General features: G+C 34.3%; 1 protein-coding gene across 3 annotated transcripts in view; it reads left to right on the top strand.

The window, feature by feature from the left end:
- RB1 (RB transcriptional corepressor 1) overlaps positions 1 to 20557 on the top strand; it is a 166975-nt gene that overhangs the window by 39780 nt on the left and 106638 nt on the right. For all 3 annotated transcript variants that reach the window (XM_078361264.1, XM_035298115.3, XM_054253300.2), the window contains exons 3-8: positions 1630 to 1745; positions 4095 to 4214; positions 12451 to 12489; positions 13584 to 13651; positions 15541 to 15651; positions 18031 to 18173. In XM_078361264.1, coding sequence (XP_078217390.1) covers positions 1630 to 1745; positions 4095 to 4214; positions 12451 to 12489; positions 13584 to 13651; positions 15541 to 15651; positions 18031 to 18173 — 597 coding nt within the window. The remainder of the gene's footprint in view (positions 1 to 1629; positions 1746 to 4094; positions 4215 to 12450; positions 12490 to 13583; positions 13652 to 15540; positions 15652 to 18030; positions 18174 to 20557) is intronic.

Here is a 20557-nt window from a genome sequence, read left to right as displayed (position 1 = left end):
AATTTACCTACATAAAATATGCCAATTTTAAGTGCACAGTTCAATACATTTTAACAGACATATTCACTTATGTAGTCACTACAATTAAGATAGGGAACTTTTTGATGACTCCAGAAAGTTATTTCATTCCCCTTTGCCGTCATTTCCCAGCACCTCCCCTCTGTTTCTCAGGCAACTACTCATCTACTTTTTGACTTTAAAGATTGGTTTTGCCTTTTCTAGAATTTCATAGGAAAGGAATCATTCAGTGTATCCTTTTGAGTCTGGCCTTTTCTCAGTGTAATAATTTTGAAATTTATCTATGTTGTTACATTTATTAGGACATTTCCTTTTTATTGTCAAATAACATTCCATTGTAGTGATATGCCCCAAGTTATCCATGAACTTTATTTTGGGGGGTTGTTTGTAGTTTTTGGCTATTATAAGTGAAGCTGCTATGGACATTTACATATAATGTTTTCGTTTCTCTTGGGTATGAATATCTGGGAATGGAATTGGTATGTGTTATGGAAAGTGCATATTTAACTTTATAAGAACTTGCCAAACTTGTTTTCCAAAATGATTGTGCCATTTTACATTTTCACCAGTGATGGTTAAGTGTTCCATTGTACTACATCCTCACCAGCCCTTGGTGTTGTCAGTCTTTTACATTTTAACTATTCTAGTTGTATATAATTGTAATTTAAGTTTTAAAATATTTACATCCCAAGTAGCTAAAATTAAGAAAAAGTTTAGAGTTGGATGGTGATAAACATTTAATTACCTGTAAAATTTGGTAATCCAGAGCAACTCACTTTTCAAAACAACATAAAATTGCATTATATGCTTTTCAGCTCTATTGTAATCTCCAGTTTAAATAAATAGGTCCAACTATTTAATGAACATTAATTTGACATCTCTTGTTTCCGACTTAATATAATCCAAATTTTACCTATAAAATTTAATATTTAGAGGTGGTATATATTGTAGGAAAAAACATATTCTAAAGTTACTGAAAAAGTACTCTAGTGATAATGATAGCCATCAGTCATTAAGAACTAACTATATGCTTTATGTTATGCCTAAGGCTTTATAAATATCATTTCATTTAATTCTTACAAAACGGGGTATGTATTATTTCTGTTTTACAAATAAGGCAGTTAAAAAACTGAAACATGAGATACAATTTTAAAAATACTTAATGAATAAATTGATAAAATAAATGAATGAATTAGAGCAAGGAAAGAATAAGCAAATAAGAATGTGGGCTTGTTTTTTTCAAACTAATTATATGTTATGGGCTCTAAATCTCTTAACTTGGCTTTGATGGCATTGGGTTATTGAAAAATGAAACTATTTTGAGGAATTGACTGATCTCTGAAGCTTCCACAGTAACTTATTTAATTATTTGATCTTTCTAGTACTTTTTTGCCTTACAATATAAAATTCAAATATTTGTTATTAGTGTGAAGTGAAATGCTTTCAAATATTATATGCCATCAGAAGGATGTGTTACAAATATTTAATAAGTATTATGAACATTTATTTTGTATGTCGAATAAGAAAAAATCAGTTATAATACAGTTTTAACACAGTTTCTACTGTGTGAATTATTTAATGAAATATTTGATCTTTATTTTTTGTTCCCAGGGAGGTTATATTCAAAAGAAAAAGGAGCTGTGGGGAATCTGTATCTTTATTGCAGCAGTTGACCTAGATGAGATGCCGTTCACTTTTACTGAACTACAGAAAAACATAGAAATCAGGTAAAGTTTCTTGTATAAGTATAAGCCTCTGCCATAAAAGGAAATGAATTCTGGACTTTCCTCTTAATAGACCAGTGAATTAGTGAGAAATGCTAAAATTAAGTAAAACGTAAAGAACTTGGGTCAAATAGTGTACTGTCATTCTCTCATGGAGCCCTTATGAAAGTGTATTTATGCTGCATTTAAGATGTAGCAGTTTGTGTCCTGGAAAAAAATTTCACTGGGTCTCTCACTATTCATGTGTAGGCTTTCTTAATTTTGGCTGTTAATAAAGTGAACAGAAAAGCAAGGATTTATAAAATAGGCTTGTTTTATATGAAAACTCTTATATAAGTAGTTTGAGTTTATCTTAAAGGGATTTAGGTAAGATTTATTAAAGTTTAAGATTGTTTTAATATAGAGGATATTATAATTAAATACATTTTTTTCAGATTATATATTGATTTGAACATGCTCCAATACTTGAGCCAATAATTACCTAATAGGTGCTTGTTGTTGAGCTTATAAGCCTTATAAGAAGAGTTTATTAATTTGTTTTTAATAATGTATGAACTTTATCTTCAGAAAGCATCCAGGACTTTCAGTCATTTTCTTTGTAACATCTTTACAAAAATGCAACAGTATGTATTTTTACCAAATAGGTAATTATTTATGTTTTTCCTTGAATAAAGACATCTAGAATTAAACATAATTGATGTTTTATTTAAATGAGGTTAAATTGTTGCATTTTTGTAATACTTTTTTTGCTACATCTAAAAATGTGGAAGCAAAAGCCTTGTTATTCATAAATATACAAAATAATAGAAATAAATAGTTCATAGAGTAGATACCTGCAACACCACAAGTACTCACTGCTTCTCTTTTTTCCTTTTTGCTTCCCTTAAGTTTTCCCTAGCATAAAGGCTTTGTTGGAACAATTTACAGTTTTCATGGTAATCTAAGGACAGGTATTGCCATATACGTCATAAAAACTGGAACTGAGAGTAGTTGTTTAATAAATGCTATTCTGAGGCTGATTTATTTTTCTCTGGATATATCTGCACATTTCTTCCTTTCTCTTTTTTCTTCTAATCAACATGCTGATCTTCTATTCTTCGTCATTTCTACTCCTTCTTTATTTGCTTTTCCATATAGCTTGTCATAGCTCCCCCAATTCTTTAATAACCTTTTGGCTCCCCTGCTGATTAGCTGAAGCTTTTATTTTCCTAGTTCTTAAGATAAGTGTATGATTGGTCCAGCCCATTTTTTGAGTGAGGGCTATAACTCATTGGTTGCTGGACAGCCTATGGATGGGTCAGGTAGTCACCTGGTTCAGTTAGCTGGTTTGGTATAATTCCTTACACAAACTTCATGATTAGAAATTAGCATGTGAGATGTAGTTGATGATTGCTATCTTTAATGTCCTACTGGAAAATGTATGTTTTGATGTTTGAAATAGATTAATTTTTATGGAAAATAATTACAAAGAATGACTTAAAGTTATTATTTAAACTACTTAAAAATTTAAAATAAACTTTCCTTTTCCAAAATCATTCAATTCTAAAATCATTGGTGGGGCAAATAAAGTATGCATTTTGGTGTGCATGTCTGGCAGGAGGGTGCCACAGGGCCCAGAGCAAGATGTTAGAGTCAAAGTAGACTAAGGAGGGCATCCTTTACATGGGGGCAACCTGATGTGGCTGCCTTGGGTGCAGTGTCAGAGACTTAGCAGGGTGTGCAGGTAGCTGGTGCAGGTAGTCAGAGCACAAGTGAGATGAGGAGGGCAGTCTGCTGGGGGAGTCAGAGCCATACCATGGTGAGGAATGTATCTGTGCTAAGGGGTGGGATAAGTCCAGAATAGGGAGTCAGTTCTGAGCAGAACAGAAAAGTGCTCACATGGGGGAGGGGATGGCTTTGGAGATGGAAGACGGTTGCTTACAGGGGGATTGTTTAAACGAGTAAGTAAACTAAACTAAAGATGAATGGGTTCCAGGTTTCGCACTGTCAAAGAAGAGTAATAAGGGAAACACTAAAATGAAGCATATGGTCTTATATTGGACTTGGATAAATGCATGTGAACTCATGTTTTTTTAAACATATGGACAGATATAGAATAAATATATACATTTCTCTTTGTGACCCTTCATTTTCTTATATTCTCAATGATAAACAGATATAAGCATAGGTACATAGATAATAGACGTGTAAGTTGAAGGCTAATTGTTTTTGCAAAAAGTAATTCCTTCCAGAGGATATAGTAGTGATTTGATGTAGAGATAATCTTTGAATTCAAAAGTCTATGATTTGAAAATGAAATAACACAAAATATTAAGGTTACTGATTTACTTTTTTCTATTCTTTCCTTTGTAGTGTCTTTAAATTCTTTGACTTACTAAAAGAAATTGATACCAGTACCAAAGTTGATAATGCTATGTCGAGACTGTTGAAGAAGTATAATGTATTGTTGGCACTCTTCAGCAAATTAGAAAGGTAAAATAAAGCTTTTATTAGGGTTACACTCTAATTTTTTTATTTTTTATTGCATTTTAGGTTTTGGGGTACATGTGCAGAACATGCAAGACAGTTGCATAGGTACACAAATGGCAGTGTGTTTTGCTTCCTTTCTCCCCTTCACCCACATTTGGCATTTCTCCCCAGGCTATCCCTCCCCAGATCCCCCCCCGCCACGCTGGCTCTCCCCTTTTCCCCCCAATAGACCCCAGTGTTTAGTACTCCCCTCCCTGTGTCCATGTGTTCTCATTTTTCATCACCCGCCTATGAGTGAGAATATGCGGTATTTCATTTTCTGTTCTTGTGTCAGTTTGCTGAGAATGATGTTTTCCAGATTCATCCATGTCCCTACAAACGACACGAACTCATCATTTCTGATTGCTGCATAATATTCCATGGTGTATATGTGCCACATTTTCCCAATCCAGTCTATCATCAATGGGCATTTGGGTTGATTCCAGATCTTTGCTATTGTAAACAGTGCTGCAATGAACATTCATGTGCATGTGTCCTTATAGTAGAACGATTTATAGTCCTTTGGATATATACCCAGTAATAGGATTGCTGGGTCAGATGGAATTTCTATTTCTAAGGCCTTGAGGAATCACCACACTGTCTTTCACAATGGTTGAACTAATTTACACTCCCACCAACAGTGTAAAAGTGTTCCTTTTTCTCCACATATTCTCCAGCATCTGTTGTCTCCAGATTTTTTAATGATCACCATTCTAACTGGCGTGAGATGGTATCTCAATGTGGTTTTGATTTGCATCTCTCTGATGACCAGTGATGATGAGCATTTTTTCATATGATTGTTGGCCTCATATATGTCTTCTTTCGTAAAGTGTCTGTTCATATCCTTTTCCCATTTTTGAATGGGCTTGTTTGTTTTTTTTCCTGTAAATCTGTTTGAGTTCTTTGTAAATTCTGGATATCAGCCCTTTGTCAGATGGGTAAACTGCAAAAATTTTTCCCATTCTGTTGGTTGCCGATCCACTCTAGTGACTGTTTCTTTTGCCGTGCAGAAGCTGTGGAGTTTGATTAGGTCCCATTTGTCTATTTTGGCTTTTGTTGCCAATGCTTTTGGTGTTTTGGTCATGAAGTCCTTACCTACTCCTATGTCCTGGATGGTTTTGCCTAGATTTCCTTCTAGGGTTTTTATGGTGCCAGGTCTTATGTTTAAGTCTTTAATCCATCTGGAGTTAATTTTAGTGTAAGGTGTCAGGAAGGGGTCCAGTTTCTGCTTTCTGCACATGGCTAGCCAGTTTTCCCAACACCATTTGTTAAACAGGGAATCCTTTCCCCATTGCTTGTTTTTGTCAGGTTTATCAAAGATTGTATGGTTGTAGATATGTTGTGTTGCCTCCAATGCCTCTGTTTTGTTCCATTGGTCTATATCTCTGTTTTGGTACCAGTACCATGCTGTTTTGATTACTGTAGCCTTATAGTATAGTTTGAAATCCGGTAGTGTGATGCCCCCCCACTGTGTTCTTTTTGCTTAGAATTGACTTGGCTATGCGGGCTCTCTTTTGGTTCCATATGAAGTTCATGGTGGTTTTTTCCAGTTCTGTGAAGAAAGTCAGTGGTAGCTTGATGGGGATAGCGTTGATTCTGTAAATTACTTTGGGCAGTATAGCCATTTTCACGATATTAATTCTTCCTAACCATGAACATGGAATGTTTCTCCATCTGTTTGTGTCCTCTCTGATTTCGTTGAGCAGTGGTTTGTAGTTTTCCTTGAAGAGGTCCCTTAAGTTCCTTGTGAGTTGTATTCCAAGGTATTTTATTCTTTTTGTAGCAATTGTGAATGGCAGTTCGTTCTTGATTTGGCTTTCTTTAAGTCTGTTATTGGTGTAGACGAATGCTTGTGATTTTTGCACATTGATTTTATATCCTGACACTTTGCTGAAGTTGCTTATCAGTTTCAGGAGTTTTTGGGCTGAGGCGATGGGGTCTTCTAGGTATACTATCATGTCATCTGCAAATAGAGACAATTTGGCTTCCACCTTTCCAATTTGGGGTGGAGAGTTCTGTAAATGTCTATCAGGTTTGCTTGCTCCAGGTCTGAGTTCAAGCCCTGGATATCCTTGTTGATTTTCTGTCTGGTTGATCTGTCTAATATTGATCTGTCTAATATTGACACTATTATTGTGTGGGAGTCTAAGTCTCTTTGTAAGTCATTAAGAACTTGCCTTATGTATCTGGGTGCTCCTGCGTTGGGTCCATATATGTTTAGGATCGTTAGCTCTTCTTGTTGTATCGATCCTTTTACCAGTATGTAATGGCCTTCTTTGTCTCTTTTGATCTTTGTTGCTTTAAAGTCTATTTTATCAGAGATGAGAATTGCAACTCCTGCTTTTTTTTGCTCTCCATTTGCTTGGTAAATCTTCCTCCATCCCTTTATTTTGAGACTTTGTGTATCCTTGCATGTGAGATGGGTTTCCTGGATACAGCACACTGATGGGTTTTGGCTTTTTATCCAATTTGCCAGTCTGTGTCTTTTGATTGGTGCATTTAGTCCGTTTACATTTAGGGTTAATATTGTTATGTGTGAATTTGATACTGCCATTTTGATGCTAGCTGGCTGTTTTGCCTGTTAGTTGTTGTAGATTCTTCATTATGTTGATGCTCTTTAGCATTTAGTGTGATTTTGGAATGGCTGGTACTGGTTGTTCCTTTCTATGTGTAGTGCCTCTTTCAGGAGCTCTTGTAAAGCAGGCCTGGTGGTGACAAACTCTCTGAGTACTTACTTGTTTGCAAAGGATTTTATTTTTCCTTCACTTATGAAGCTTAGTTTGGCTGGATATGAAATTCTGCATTGAAAGTTCTTTTTTTTTTTTTTTTTTTTTGAGACGGAGTTTCGCTCTTGTTACACAGGCTGGAGTGCAATGGCGCAATCTCGGCTCACTGCAACCTCCGCCCCCTGGGTTCAGGCAATTCTCCTGCCTCAGCCTCCTGAGTAGCTGGGATTACAGGCACGCGCCACCATGCCCAGCTAATTTTTTGTAATTTTTAGTAGAGGCGGGTTTTCACCATGTTGACCAGGATGGTCTCGATCTGTTGACCTCGTGATCCACCTGCCTCGGCATCCCAAAGTGCTGGGATTACAGGCTTGAGCCACTGCGCCTGGCCTGAAAGTTATTTTCTTTAAGGATGTTGAATATTGGCCCCCACTCTCTTTTGGCTTGTAGTGTTTTTGCCAAGAGATCTGCTGTGAGTCTGATGGGCTTCCCTTTGTGGGTGACCCGACCTTTCTCTCTGGCTGCCCTTAGTATTTTCTCCTTTATTTCAACCTTGTTGAATCTAATGATGATGTGCCTTGGGGTTGCTCTTTTTGTGGAATATCTTTGTAGTGTTGTCTCTATTTTCTGCATTTGAGTGTTGGCCTGCCTTGCTAGGTGGGGGAAATTTTTCTGGATAATGTTCTGAAGAGTATTTTCCAGCTTGGATTCATTCTCTTCATCACATTCTGGTACACCTATCAAACATAGGTTAGGTCTCTTCACATAGTCCCACATTTCTTGGAGGCTTTGTTCATTCCTTTTTGCGCTTTTTTCTCTGATCTTGGTTTCTCATTTTATTTCATTGAGTTGATCTTCAACTTCTGATATTCTTTCTTCTGCTTGGTCAGTTCGGCTGTTGAAACTTGTGCATGCTTCGTGAAGTTCTCGTATTGTGTTTTTCAGCTCCTTTAATTCATTCATATTCCTCTCTAGGTTATCCATTCTTGTTATCATTTCCTTGAATCTTTTTTCAAATCTTTATTCAAGGTTCTTAGTTTCTTTGCATTGATTTAAAACATGTTCTTTTAGCTCACAGAAGTTTCTCATTATCCGCCTTCTGAAGTCTAATTCCGTCATTTCGTCACAGTCATTCTCCGTCCAGCTTTGTTCCCTTCCTGGTGAGGAGTTTTGGTCCTTTGTAGGAGGCGAGGTGTTCTGGTTTCGGGTGTTTTCCTCCTTTTTGTTCTGGTTTCTTCCCATCTTTGTGGATTTATCCACCTGTCGTCTGAGTAGTTGCTGACTTTTCGATTGGGTCTCTGAGTGGACGCCCAGATTGTTGATGATGAAGTATTTCTGTTACTTGGTTTTCCTTCTACCAGTCTAGCCCCTCCACTGTATGACTGCTGAGGTCCACTCCAGGCCCTGCTTGTTTGGGGTGCACCTATAGCAGCTGTGTAACAGTGAGAGATGCTACCAGTTACTTTTTCTGCTATCTTTGTCCCAGAATGATGCCTGCCAAATGTCAGTCTTCTGGATATAGAGGGGTCAGGGAGGTGCTTGAGGAGACAGTCTGTACTTTATAGGAGCTCAAGTGCTGAGCTGTGAGCTCTGTTGTTCATTCAGGGTTGTTAGGCTGGTACGTTTAATTCTGCTGCAGCAGAACTCATAAAAAAAAAAACCCTTTTTTTCTCAGATGCTCTGTCTTGGGGGGTTGGGGCTTTCTTTGTGAGTGTCCATTGCGCTGTCCTGCCCAGCTAGGAGGCAGTCTAGTCACTCTTTGCCTGCCATGGCTCCGCCCTGCTGGTGTGAGATTCGCCCTGTTGCTGCAGGCTCTGCCCTGCTGTTGCAGTCTCCGCCCTGCTGCCACGCCCTGCGGCGGAGTCTCTCTGTTGTGGCGGGTTGCCTTGGCAACGGCAGGCTGTGTCAGCAATGGGCGTGTACCTTAGTAGGGGCAGATTGCCTTGGTAATGGTGGACGCCCCTCCCCCACTGAGCTGCACCATCCTGGGTTCAGCTGTGCCCGCAGTGAAACTCTCCACCTGGAGCGTTTGGAATCACCATTTTGTTTGTCGCACTGTGCTGGCCCAAACGCCGTTTCCCTGGAATCTCCTGACCTGGCTCACTGTCCAAGTCCTGTTCAGTCAGATAGATATGCAAATCTGCCCTCTCAAGTCTCAGATTGCCGGTTCAACAGGGCACCCGGACCAGTGCGCTTTGTGTGGAGCGCTGCTGCACTACAGCGCCAGCCGCCAGCTGTACCGGCTGCCGACTGCACCAGCCAAAACCTCTGGCTGGCGTCCTGCATCTCTTTTATACCTGGGAATTGCCCCGTTCTGTGGGCAACAAAGATTCGTCTGGAAATGCGGCCCTGACTCACCCTCCACGCGTTCAACGAGAGCTTCAATCCTGGGTTGTTCTCACCGCGCCATTTTGAGTCCCTCCCCACTCTAATTTTTTATATCATTGTTCATACTTACATACTGGGAATTATTTAACCTGTTTAGTGAAGTTATTATTACTTCTTAGTTATCCCTTTTAAGCCTATTAATTCTTAGCTTTCTTGTTTGTCCAGTAATATGCATTCTAGTGCTTCCTGCAAAATTAACCATTTTACTATCCTTTTATGTCTTCCATTTGTTTTTAAAAAACTTTAAGCTTAGATCCCATTTTAGCCTTCTTTGCCAGAAAACTTCCAGTTCTGAATAGAATGGTGATGTAAATTTAAACTTCTTCCTAATAGTGTTATTTAGTTTGGAATGAGAAAACACTGGCAATGGAAGGTATATGCAACCTGTACTATGAAGTAATGATTTATACTCTTAATGGTGGCTTAGAGGACTTTTTGCCATTATAGTTTAAGTAGGAGCATAATTAATATGCTTAGGTTAAGTTTTTTCTATACTTTTCATCAAAACTGTAGTCCCCTAACCCAAATGTTACAGCTCTTAATTTGGCATATATCTGTTATCATGTTTGTTTTGGGGCTCATTTCATTTGAGGTTAAGAGAATATGAAAGTTACTGTGTTATCTAAATAAGCCATTGTGTAATAGCATGGTAAAGGGAGAAGGGAAAAAGAGGCATGTCCTTGGATACTCTGGAGAGCATGAGGATGGAGATAAAGGTGGAAAGAAGCATCTTCTTAGGAGGATGCCTCTTTTTTCCTTCCCTCCTTTCCTTTTTCTTTGTTTTGGTCACTAAAACTTCACAACTGTGATGGAGGATGAGAAAATTAGAGAAAAAACTCAAAGGCCTAGGGTTTTTGAAGTAATGTCTTTTCTTGTTTCTGGTTTTAATTGTAATATGATAGCATTGGCCATTTATTTATTTATGAGACAGAGCCTTGCTCTGTTGCCCAGGCTGGAATGCAGTGGTAATATCTCGGCTCACTGCAACCTCCGCCTCCTGTGTTCAACCAATTATCCTGCGTCAGCCTCCTGAGTAGCTGGGACTACAGGCATGCACCACCATTCTTGGCTGATTTTATGTATTTTAGTAGAGATGGGGTTTCACCATGCTGGCCAGGCTAGTCTTGAACTCCTGATCTCCTGATCTGCCTGCCTCGGGCTCCCAAAGTGCTGGGATTACAGGTGTGAGCCACTGCGCCCAGTCCCCGGTCCTTTCTTGAAGAGAATGGAAGCTTTTTGCACAGGAAAAAAAGGGGAATTAAAAAAAATTATTAATGGAGATAAATTATCAAAATAATTTGCGTAACAAAATGAACTAATTATAGAATTCTTGGAAACCACAGAAAGGCATAAATAAAATATGAATCTCCAGTCAACACTGGAGAAAATCTTATCTCCAGTCAACACTGGAGATAATCACTTTTTATATTTTAGAATGTTTCTTTCCATTAGGTATTGTTTTACATTGAGTAGAATATTATACGTGTGTGTGTGCGTGTGTGTGTGTGTGTGTGTGTACGTGTATGTGTGTTTGGCTTTTAAAATTTACCTAATTGTGACTTTCTAAATTTTTTTCTATTCTTTAAATTTGTTTACAGTCTTTTAATTCATATCTGGGAGCTTATTTTAATATGATCCTGAATATAACATAGCTTTAGATTTTTTTGTCACAATATTACTTAGACCCCTGAAAAACTGGAAACAACTGTATATTCACAACTGAAATTAGACAATAAATATTAAACATATCTAAACATAAAATATTATAAATATAAAATTAAATTTGGTAAAGAATAATGACAATATTGGAAAGTTCTTCTAATGTTAAATAAATACAGCAGGATATACTCTGATTATAACTGTGTGTAAGGAAGAAACCTAGACCACTAATGCACAGAATGAAATGACTGGAGAGAAGTTTACCAAAATGTCAACCTAAGTTTTATATGAGTAACTTACGTTTGTAAGGAGGATGTATTACCTCTCTAATAAACAAATCAAGCAAAAACTTCTTTCAGCCAATTTTAATGAGTATTCTATACATACTAGTACTTCAAAATCCATAATCGTCAATTTTTTTGTCCTAGATACAGAATTTTGGGGCTAGTTGGTAGGAGTGATTTGGGGTACAGTTCTGATTTTTTTTCCTGCTATAGTGATTTTCTCTGGATACTTCCAGGTTGTTTGCTCTGCTGTCTGAGATCAAGAATCTGCTTGGATATTTGTTTCTGTTGTAAGAAGCAGAAATTATATAGTGGACAAAGCATTACATTGTATATATTTAAGGGCAAAGGGTAGCTATAGTGGTGATTTTGGTCAGAGAAAAAAACTATAGAAGGCAATGTCTGATTAGGGTTTACAGGAAAAATAGGAATTCACCAAGCAAAATGAGTGGGAACCGGGAGCGAGCATCTTAGAGATTAGCATGTGTCCAAAGCCAAAGCAGTAATATCAGGATGTACTTTGATATTGCTAATGGCTGAAAGGTAGGAAGGGATCAGATTGATAGTAATCTTGGACTTTGCACCTAGGGCAAACTCCTTGAATGATTTTAAACTAGGGAGTAACAGTCTGATTTGGCCTCAAAAGGCCACTCAGGCCTTTGTAAAAGGATTTTAAAATTTTTATTGACTAGTCATATGAGATAATTTAGGGTAAACTTTACTAACCTCAGGTGGATCAGCAGGGTTTTTTCTATCTTATTTATAGCTTTTATTTCTGAAGAGTAATTGAGAGGATTAACTGTGATACCAACTTGTTTATTTTAGGGTAGATTATATGAATATATATGACTACCAGTTAAGTAGATTTTTATGACCTGATCTAGGATTCCAACCAAATACAGTGTTACAAATGAATATAGGGAATTCAGTTATTGTAATTAGATATTACAGTGATGTGAAGTGTCATAAATTGGGAAAATCTACTTGAACTTTGTTTTGTAAAGCTGTATATTTTTTGTTTTTAAAATGCATACTTCTTAAAGGAAGATGAATAAAGCATGAGAAAATTACTATGACTTCTAAATTATTTTAAAAAATGTTAAAAGTTAACATCTTAAAAAGTCATAATGTTTTCCTTTTCAGGACATGCGAACTTATATATTTGACACAACCCAGCAGTTCGTAAGTAGTTCAGAGAATTTTTCACTTAAAAAAAAAAAAGACTTTTCTGGAATAATCTCAAACATCTTGATAATTAGGGTTAGTATGATTGATTATAGCAGGCCACTTCATAAATTAAGCCCATAGATTTAAGTCCTATGTAGATTATTTATCTTCTCTCAAAGAACATAGTATAAAATACATGCCTTATACAATAAGGAAGAACTAATAAGGTGGAAATTGATTCAGGGAAACATATCACCAACTCTGAGAAAAATGCAAATTCATTGATGAAATCTTTATTGAGGGTCTGTTACAGGCACTTTATTAACCAAGAATCAGCATAATTTATGTGTGAGAATAAATGTAAAAATCTGTATTAAAATTTTCAAATGATCATTTTAAATGTATAATGCGTGCTTTAACAATATGCCCATGTAGAGCTCCAGAGTTTTTTTTTGGAAACAGAATGAGTGGTACATGAGGTTTTTTGATCCCATTGGAGTGGTATTGAAGATGATTAATATAAAGGGAAATTGAATATTTACTGATTAATTGATATCAATCTATTCCAAAAAGTGAATGTCTATGGGAAGATTATCAAAGCAAAGTGTTAAATTGGCAAACTAAAGTCATCCAAATCTTTATTTTTCTGCTCTTTATCAGCAGTGTTGATAATTAATCAGAAAAAAAGCAAAAAATATTAAGGTAATGTGAAACAAAGTATACTATAGCATACTATGTCTTTTATATATTTTTATTAGAATTAAAATATTCAGTATTTTACAAAATTTTCATCTCAAAATGTGTACTATTCTTTTTTAAAAAAATTTTTTTTTTTTTTTTTTGCAGCTTCTCATGGTCAAGAATGTATACCATTCTGTGGGCTAAATATCATATCTTAGAATTTTAAGATATAGAAACATTAAATGAATAGAGATAAATTCAGGTGTAAAGTATGCATTTAAAATGGATTGCATTCTATTATGCATTTAACTAAAGTCAGCTTTTTTTTTTTGGCACAACAAAAAACATTCAAAAGATATATTTTGAAAACTTTTGTTCAGTGATATGTTTCTCCTGATTTTTTTTTCTGATTTTTATTTGTTTAATAGGATATCTACTGAAATAAATTCTGCATTGGTGCTAAAAGTTTCTTGGATCACATTTTTATTAGCTAAAGGTCAGTTCATTATATTTATTACATACTAATATTTTAAATATAATACTTAAATTGGCATTCCTTTCAACTAAATTCCCCAATTTTTATTCAGTAATGTACTCCTTCCCCCATTCTCTGCATGGTTTATTAACTGTTAGCAAGTTCTTATAATTCTGGTACTAGAAACAACCTTTGAAATGTTTTATTTCATTTGTGTTTCTAATATTCCATCTTTCCTTCCTTTCTTTTTTTGAAGAATAATGATGTTGCTGTTTTCATAAAAATAATATTTGTTCATGATAAACAATTCCAGTAAAATAATTTTGGTCAGGAAAGCACAAAGAAAGAACTTTAAAACAGAACACTTCTAGTGGCAGTTTTATCTTTTTTCTATAGCAGGATTGTTTGGGGATTCAAATTGTTCCCAGTTCAACAGCATGCTGGAGTCTATGCTGTCAAAAAATAATCTACAGTTGTTTATGTCCTCCATTTTACCCTTCTCTCATCAGCTGTATCTCCCTCCAAGTTAGAGAGACAGAAGATGAGGATGCCCTTTGAGTTAGTCTCTTTCAGTCTCCCATTTGGTATTGGTGGTACCAGCATTTCAATACCTAATACATTGAAAGCAAAAGAATGTACTTGAGAGAGATTCTTTCATTTGACTTCACTCTACGGTTTTTACCTAGAAATCCTTGATATTTTTCTTTACTACTATGGTATTTTAAAATAACTTATTTGTGAATATATTGCAAACATATTTTTTGCACCATACCATTTTATCTAGAAAACCTATAAAGATGCAGAGTTATCTGTTTTCTCACAAAGTTTCTGCACTTTCAATGTTTGTTGAGATTATTACTAGTTTAGTAGTCAGGTACTCAGAAGATAGAAAGTGAATCAAATTGAAGTTCCTTTTAAAAATAATGTATAACATGGAGCCATAAGCAAATATGTAATAGCTGTGTTTTATCATGATTTGTATGTTTTATGTAGCTACACTATTTGTTTTCTCAAGTATCTGTTATATGGATTTATTTTCTCATAGCCATCTAGTTGTGTATATGTTCTATTAACTTTAAAGATTTTATTCTGAACAATTATTTTATAGATTACTTTAAATTTATATATTTTGTTATTTCTTAATGGTTTTGGTTATTGTGATATATTAGAGGGGTTGAAATTAAAAATATATAAGGTTTAGATATAATTAGAATAAAATAAATTTTATGAATAATTTAAAACTTTAAGATAGTGAGAATAAATGGAATAATTAGAATAAATTCTAATAAATAGTAATTTTATATAATATTTATAAAATTGTAAAGATTTTAATTCTAATTATAAATAAAATTATACAACTATATTATATATAAAAAATTATAAAATTAGAATTAAAGATTAGCATTTATCATACTTTAGCCTCTTTCTCTGGAGTAATACATTCTATAACTCTTAAAATTAGAAATAAATTTTAAAAAGCAAAATTTATAATTTTAGACATAAAAATTATTATTTTGGCCACCTTAAGAGAGTCATAGTTAAAAGAATTATTTAAAAAAAAATTAACCCGTTTTAATTATTTAAAAACAAAGAACACATCAAATTTCCTTTACCATCTACAATTCAGTTATATCCAAACAGTCTAAGACCTAAAGAATTATTATAGAAATATTTAAGGGTAAAATTCTCAGAGTAGACTTAACACTTGATTTATAATTTCATAACTTTATATATTTCTACTTTATATATTTTATACCTTAAAAAAGTTTTTTTTTTTACAAAAAAAGAAAAATCTTTACCATGCTGATAGTGATTATTGAATGAATTTATGGATATACTCTACAATTTTCTCTGATACAAAGATCTGAATCTCTAACTTTCTTTAAAAATGTAAATTTTTTTATTTTCAGGGGAAGTATTACAAATGGAAGATGATCTGGTGATTTCATTTCAGTTAATGTTATGTGTCCTTGACTATTTTATTAAACTCTCACCTCCTGTGTTGCTCAAAGAACCATATAGTAAGTATTTAATTTATTCCCCTTTTACTTTCTCATTCAGCAGTTGCTTATTGAATATCTAGAGGGTACCAAATACGGTTCTAATGCTGAGAGGATGATAAAAAACTAAATCAGACATGGACTTTGCCCATAAGTAGTGTAAGTTACGGAAGGAAGATAAGACATGTAAACATGATTACAGTATATGATATAAAATGGTCTGGGTCTGGGTCAAAATACAACAAATGCTGTGGAGGGTCAAGAGACAAGAAAGTTTTCCATCTGTGGAAGACCAAAGAATACCATATGAAAGAAGTGGTATTTGAAATTAGCCTGGAAGAGTGGGTAGGATTGGGGAAAGACATTCTTAGTAAAGATGTTGGGGGAGGGCATTTCCAGTAAAGAAAAGCAAGAGACAAGAAAAAGATAGGAATGAAATTGCATGGGAAAGAGTGGCCTACTTTATAGGAACAGCTTAATTAAGTTTTTATTACTATTGGATATTGTAATAACTATGCTTTTTTATATAAACTATAACTCATACTATTTCAGTGGATGATGAGATAGGAAGTATATTTAAATAAAAATAACTTGCTAATATAGTTAGATAGCATTAGGCAAGAATGAGTAACACATATATTTCTCTTAGCCTAGAATTGTTTCCTTTCATGGCCTCAAGAATAAGATTTCAAAGTCACTTATTATATACAAAAAAATGTAAACTTACCTAAATTCAAACTAATTCCTTGCTTCTGAAATGTTGAAAGTACTAATGCTAAAAATGATGGGTAACATGGAAGTTTCAAAGTGTTGTTGAAGTGGTTAGAAGGCCGAAGCCCCATTAAACTTTGTGAACAAGAATTTAGTAGAAAAATGAAGACTGGAGCAGAATTTTAAAAATATGTTGAACATAGCTTGGCAGAGAAGGCAGAAACCTTCATTTAGCAGAAACCGCATGCAAAGAAAAATAAAAAGGTTATATATGGAAAACAGTAAATATGCTTCAAATTTTCTCCTGAGTTTAATAAATTTACTTTTATGTACCCTTACCTTACTTTTTTTCAATTTTATAACTTTAGTAAGTTGATGTTGGATATTACTTTAGGTTGACAATCTTTGTTGTTTCAGATAATTCAAATGTACATTTGAATTCTCTAAGTGCTCTGTTTAAGAGAATTCAGCATGAGGTATTATTGAACTGACTGAATGTGGTAACTGTTAATTAACTTTCGTTGTAGAGAATTTCAAATGAATACAAAAATAGACAGTAGTAAAATAAACCTTCATGTACTTATTATGTAACTTCAACAGATAACTTATAGTTAATCTGTCCCCTATTGCCTGCTCAGTTCCCCCAGCTGTATTATTTTGAAGCACATCTTTGCATACCATTTTATCCTTGTACATCTCAGTATATATATGTAAAAAATACTTTTTAAAAAAGCATAATTACACTGCTGTTTATCACACCTAAAAAATCAATAAATAGTGACTCGTTAATATTACTGAATATATAGAAAGTGCTCAGATTTTCTTGTAAAAATAATTAAAAATTTTTTTATGGGTTGAATCAGAATCTTAAGATTTATACTTTGTGATTGGTTGATATGTTTTAAAAACTCTTTTAAAAGTTCCTCTTCCATTCTTTTTTCTTTTTCTCCTTATAGTTTATTTTTTAAGTAATCAGATTGTCTTGAGTTTTCCAGTGTGGTTTTTGCTGATCATATTCTTGATTATAGTTTAACATGTTCCTCTGTCCTCTCAAATTTTTATAAGTTGTTGGTTGGATCTAGAGGCAGTATATACTTTTTATACTTAATCATCTGTAATATTTTTAATAGCTGAAAGTGTATTTAGTTTGGATTGGGAATGCTTAAAATAATCCAGGAGATTTTTTTAAAATCATGGTTTATTGTCATATTACTATATTTACTATAATATATTTTATACCTATCATTTAAAGGCATCATAATTTACTAAAACTTAAAGTATTGTTTTTATGCTATGTTTAGAAATTGAATTTGGAAATATTTGCTAATTGTTTTTAAGACTCTAAGATAGACCACATTTTTTTCCTTCTGCAGACTAAGATACACTTAGATTTAGTTTGAAAGTTGGCTATTTCCATGCCATCTCTTTGTATTTGTTTATGAGACTGTATTTTACCCAGTTCTCTTTGGGCTATTTGGGAGCAGAGGAGAAGAGGGATGGCAAATATTCATATTAGTACATAATTCCTAGTAGATATAGATGAAATTACTGTACTTCTAATGAAACCAAATAAGTAAAAGTAATATAATGTTACCAAGATTATTTTTGACCTAAGTTATAGTTAGAATACTTCCTTATTTTATATGATAGAATGTACAATTGTTCTTATCTAATTTACCCTTTTTACAGAAACAGCTGTTATACCCATTAATGGTTCACCTCGAACACCCAGGCGAGGTCAGAACAGGAGTGCACGGATAGCCAAACAACTAGAAAATGATACGAGAATTATTGAAGTTCTCTGTAAAGAACACGAATGTAATATAGATGAGGTAATTTAACTTTACGATTTCTTTAAAACAAAGTAGATTTAGATGTAAGTTCTCCCTAACAGTATTTACTTCTTTCGCGATGAGCATGTTTTTTTGTAATTAGTGCTAACTCTTTTGCAGTTGCAAAATATTTAGAAAAAATTTAGTTACTTTAATCTTAAAGAGAGTAGCTCCCTCACTCTGGAATTACTGAAAAGTATATAATCAAGACAATAGTTTTCAAATGTAGTTGTTTTTTAATTCTTCTGAGGTTACTGATACCCCTAATGTTTTAAAATACCCAGCCAAGGCTGAATGTGGTGACTCATACTTGTAATTCCAGCCTTTTGGGAGCCCTCAGTGGGAGGATTTCTTGAGGCTGGGAGTTCTAGACCAGCCTGAGCAACATAGCGAAACGCCGTCTCTACAAAATACATATTTTAAAAAATTAGCTGGGCATGGTGGTGTGTGCCTGTAGTTCCCGCTACTTGGGAGACTGAGGCAAGAGTATTCCTTGAGCCCAGAAGTTTGAGCTAACAGTGAGTTAGGATGGCACCACTGTAATCCAGCCTGGGTGCCAGAGTGAGACTGTGTCTTTAAAAACAAACAAACAATCAAACGAACTAAAAAAGCCCTGCTTAGAAAACTCTAGTGCTCTACTGTTTTGGTTTAGTGATAAGTGATACCAACATTAAATTTCTGTTTGGCCTTCTATAGTTACTCTTTCTAAATATTACAGCACATAATGACTGCTGGAGAATACATGTGAATACCCAGGAATTACTTATCTTGTTCATACAATCTGGATGTTAGAAGGAATCTTACAAATAATGTGTTCAATCTCCTTTTTATAATGAGTAAACAAGCTTCCAGGGACTGATAGCTTATTATTAACAGAGACTACATTAGACTTTGGGACATCTGTTAGTAGTGCTTCTTTCCTTCTTACCATACAGCTTTTCTCTTAGTTTGCTGTATTGTTCACAACCACTACCACCAGACAGCTGTGAAAAAAAAAGTTACATCTTTGAAATTTCTCTGTCAACACTGGGAAGGAATGGGAGTGTGATCCCAAAATCTAGTTTAAGAAGTATTAGAATGATTTATAAAGATATGTCATATTTTCAGCACTATGGCTTACTAATTTCAACAAATATACAGTTGACTCTTGAACAACACAGGTTTGAACTGCAAGGGTCCCCTTATACACAGGTTTATTTAATTACATATACTAGAAAAATATTTGGAGATTTGCAGTAATTTGAAAAAATTTGCCACAAACAATGTAGCCTAGAAATACTGAAAAAAATTAAGAAAAAGGCATATCATAAATGCATAAAATATATGTAGATACTAGTCTATTTTAGAATTTACTATACCATAAAATAAATACAAATCTATTATAAAAAGTTAAAATTTATCAAAACTTACGCAAACACAGACTGTACATGGTGCCATTTGCAATCATGAGAAATGTGAACGAACATCAAGATGCAATTAGTCATAAAATTAACTAGTCCATATTGTACTATCATAATAATTTTGTAGCCTGTTGCAATATATTACAGTAAGCTCAAGTGTTGTATCCACTTTAAAAGCTGCCATGTGATTAATCATCTCCATGTGAGCAGTTCATCTCTCCAGTAAATTGCATATTGCAATATAAAGTGAACTCTTGAGGTTGTCACTATTTTTTGTCATGTTTAGTGCAATACCATAAAATTTGAATAACGCCATGGGATCCATAAGGAGTTGCACTAGTGATGTTGGAAGAACTCAAAAGAAGCAGAGAAAAATCATGACATTATAAGAAAAAGTTGAATTGCTTGATATGTACTGTAGATTAAGGTCTGTAGCTGCAGTTGCCTGCTGTTTCAGACAGATGATTTTTATTAACAGATTATATAAATTTACTGTAAATGTATTTTCTTACAATTTTCCTAATATTTTCTTTTCTCTATCATAAGAAGATGGTATATATAGTATGTATATATAGTACATATACAAAATATATGTGAATTGAATCTTTGTCATTGATTGGCTTCCAGTCAATGGCAGGCTATTAAATTTTGGGTACTCAGAAGTAATCCATAGGTCTGTAGTCTCAGCTACTTGGGAGACTGAGATGGAAGGATGGCTTGAGCCCAAGAGTTCAAAACTGTAATGCATGTGATTGCACCTGTGAACAGGCACTACACTCCAGCCTGGCAATATAGAGAGACCCCGTCTCTAAAAAAATAATAAAAAATAAAAAAGTTATACACATATTTTTTACTGCATGGGGGGTTGACACATTTAACCCCTGCATTGTTTGCATTGTTCAAGAGTCAACTGTGTATAGATATAAATACATCAACTTCATATATTCTAAAAAAGAAATTCTGGAAAAGAAAATATTTATTATG

The sequence above is a fragment of the Callithrix jacchus genome, chromosome 1 (assembly GCF_049354715.1).
Source record: "Callithrix jacchus isolate 240 chromosome 1, calJac240_pri, whole genome shotgun sequence".
NCBI lineage: Eukaryota > Metazoa > Chordata > Mammalia > Primates > Cebidae > Callithrix > Callithrix jacchus.
The sequence above is the reverse complement of the archived record's forward strand: the minus strand, read 5'-3'. Positions and strand labels throughout refer to the sequence as shown.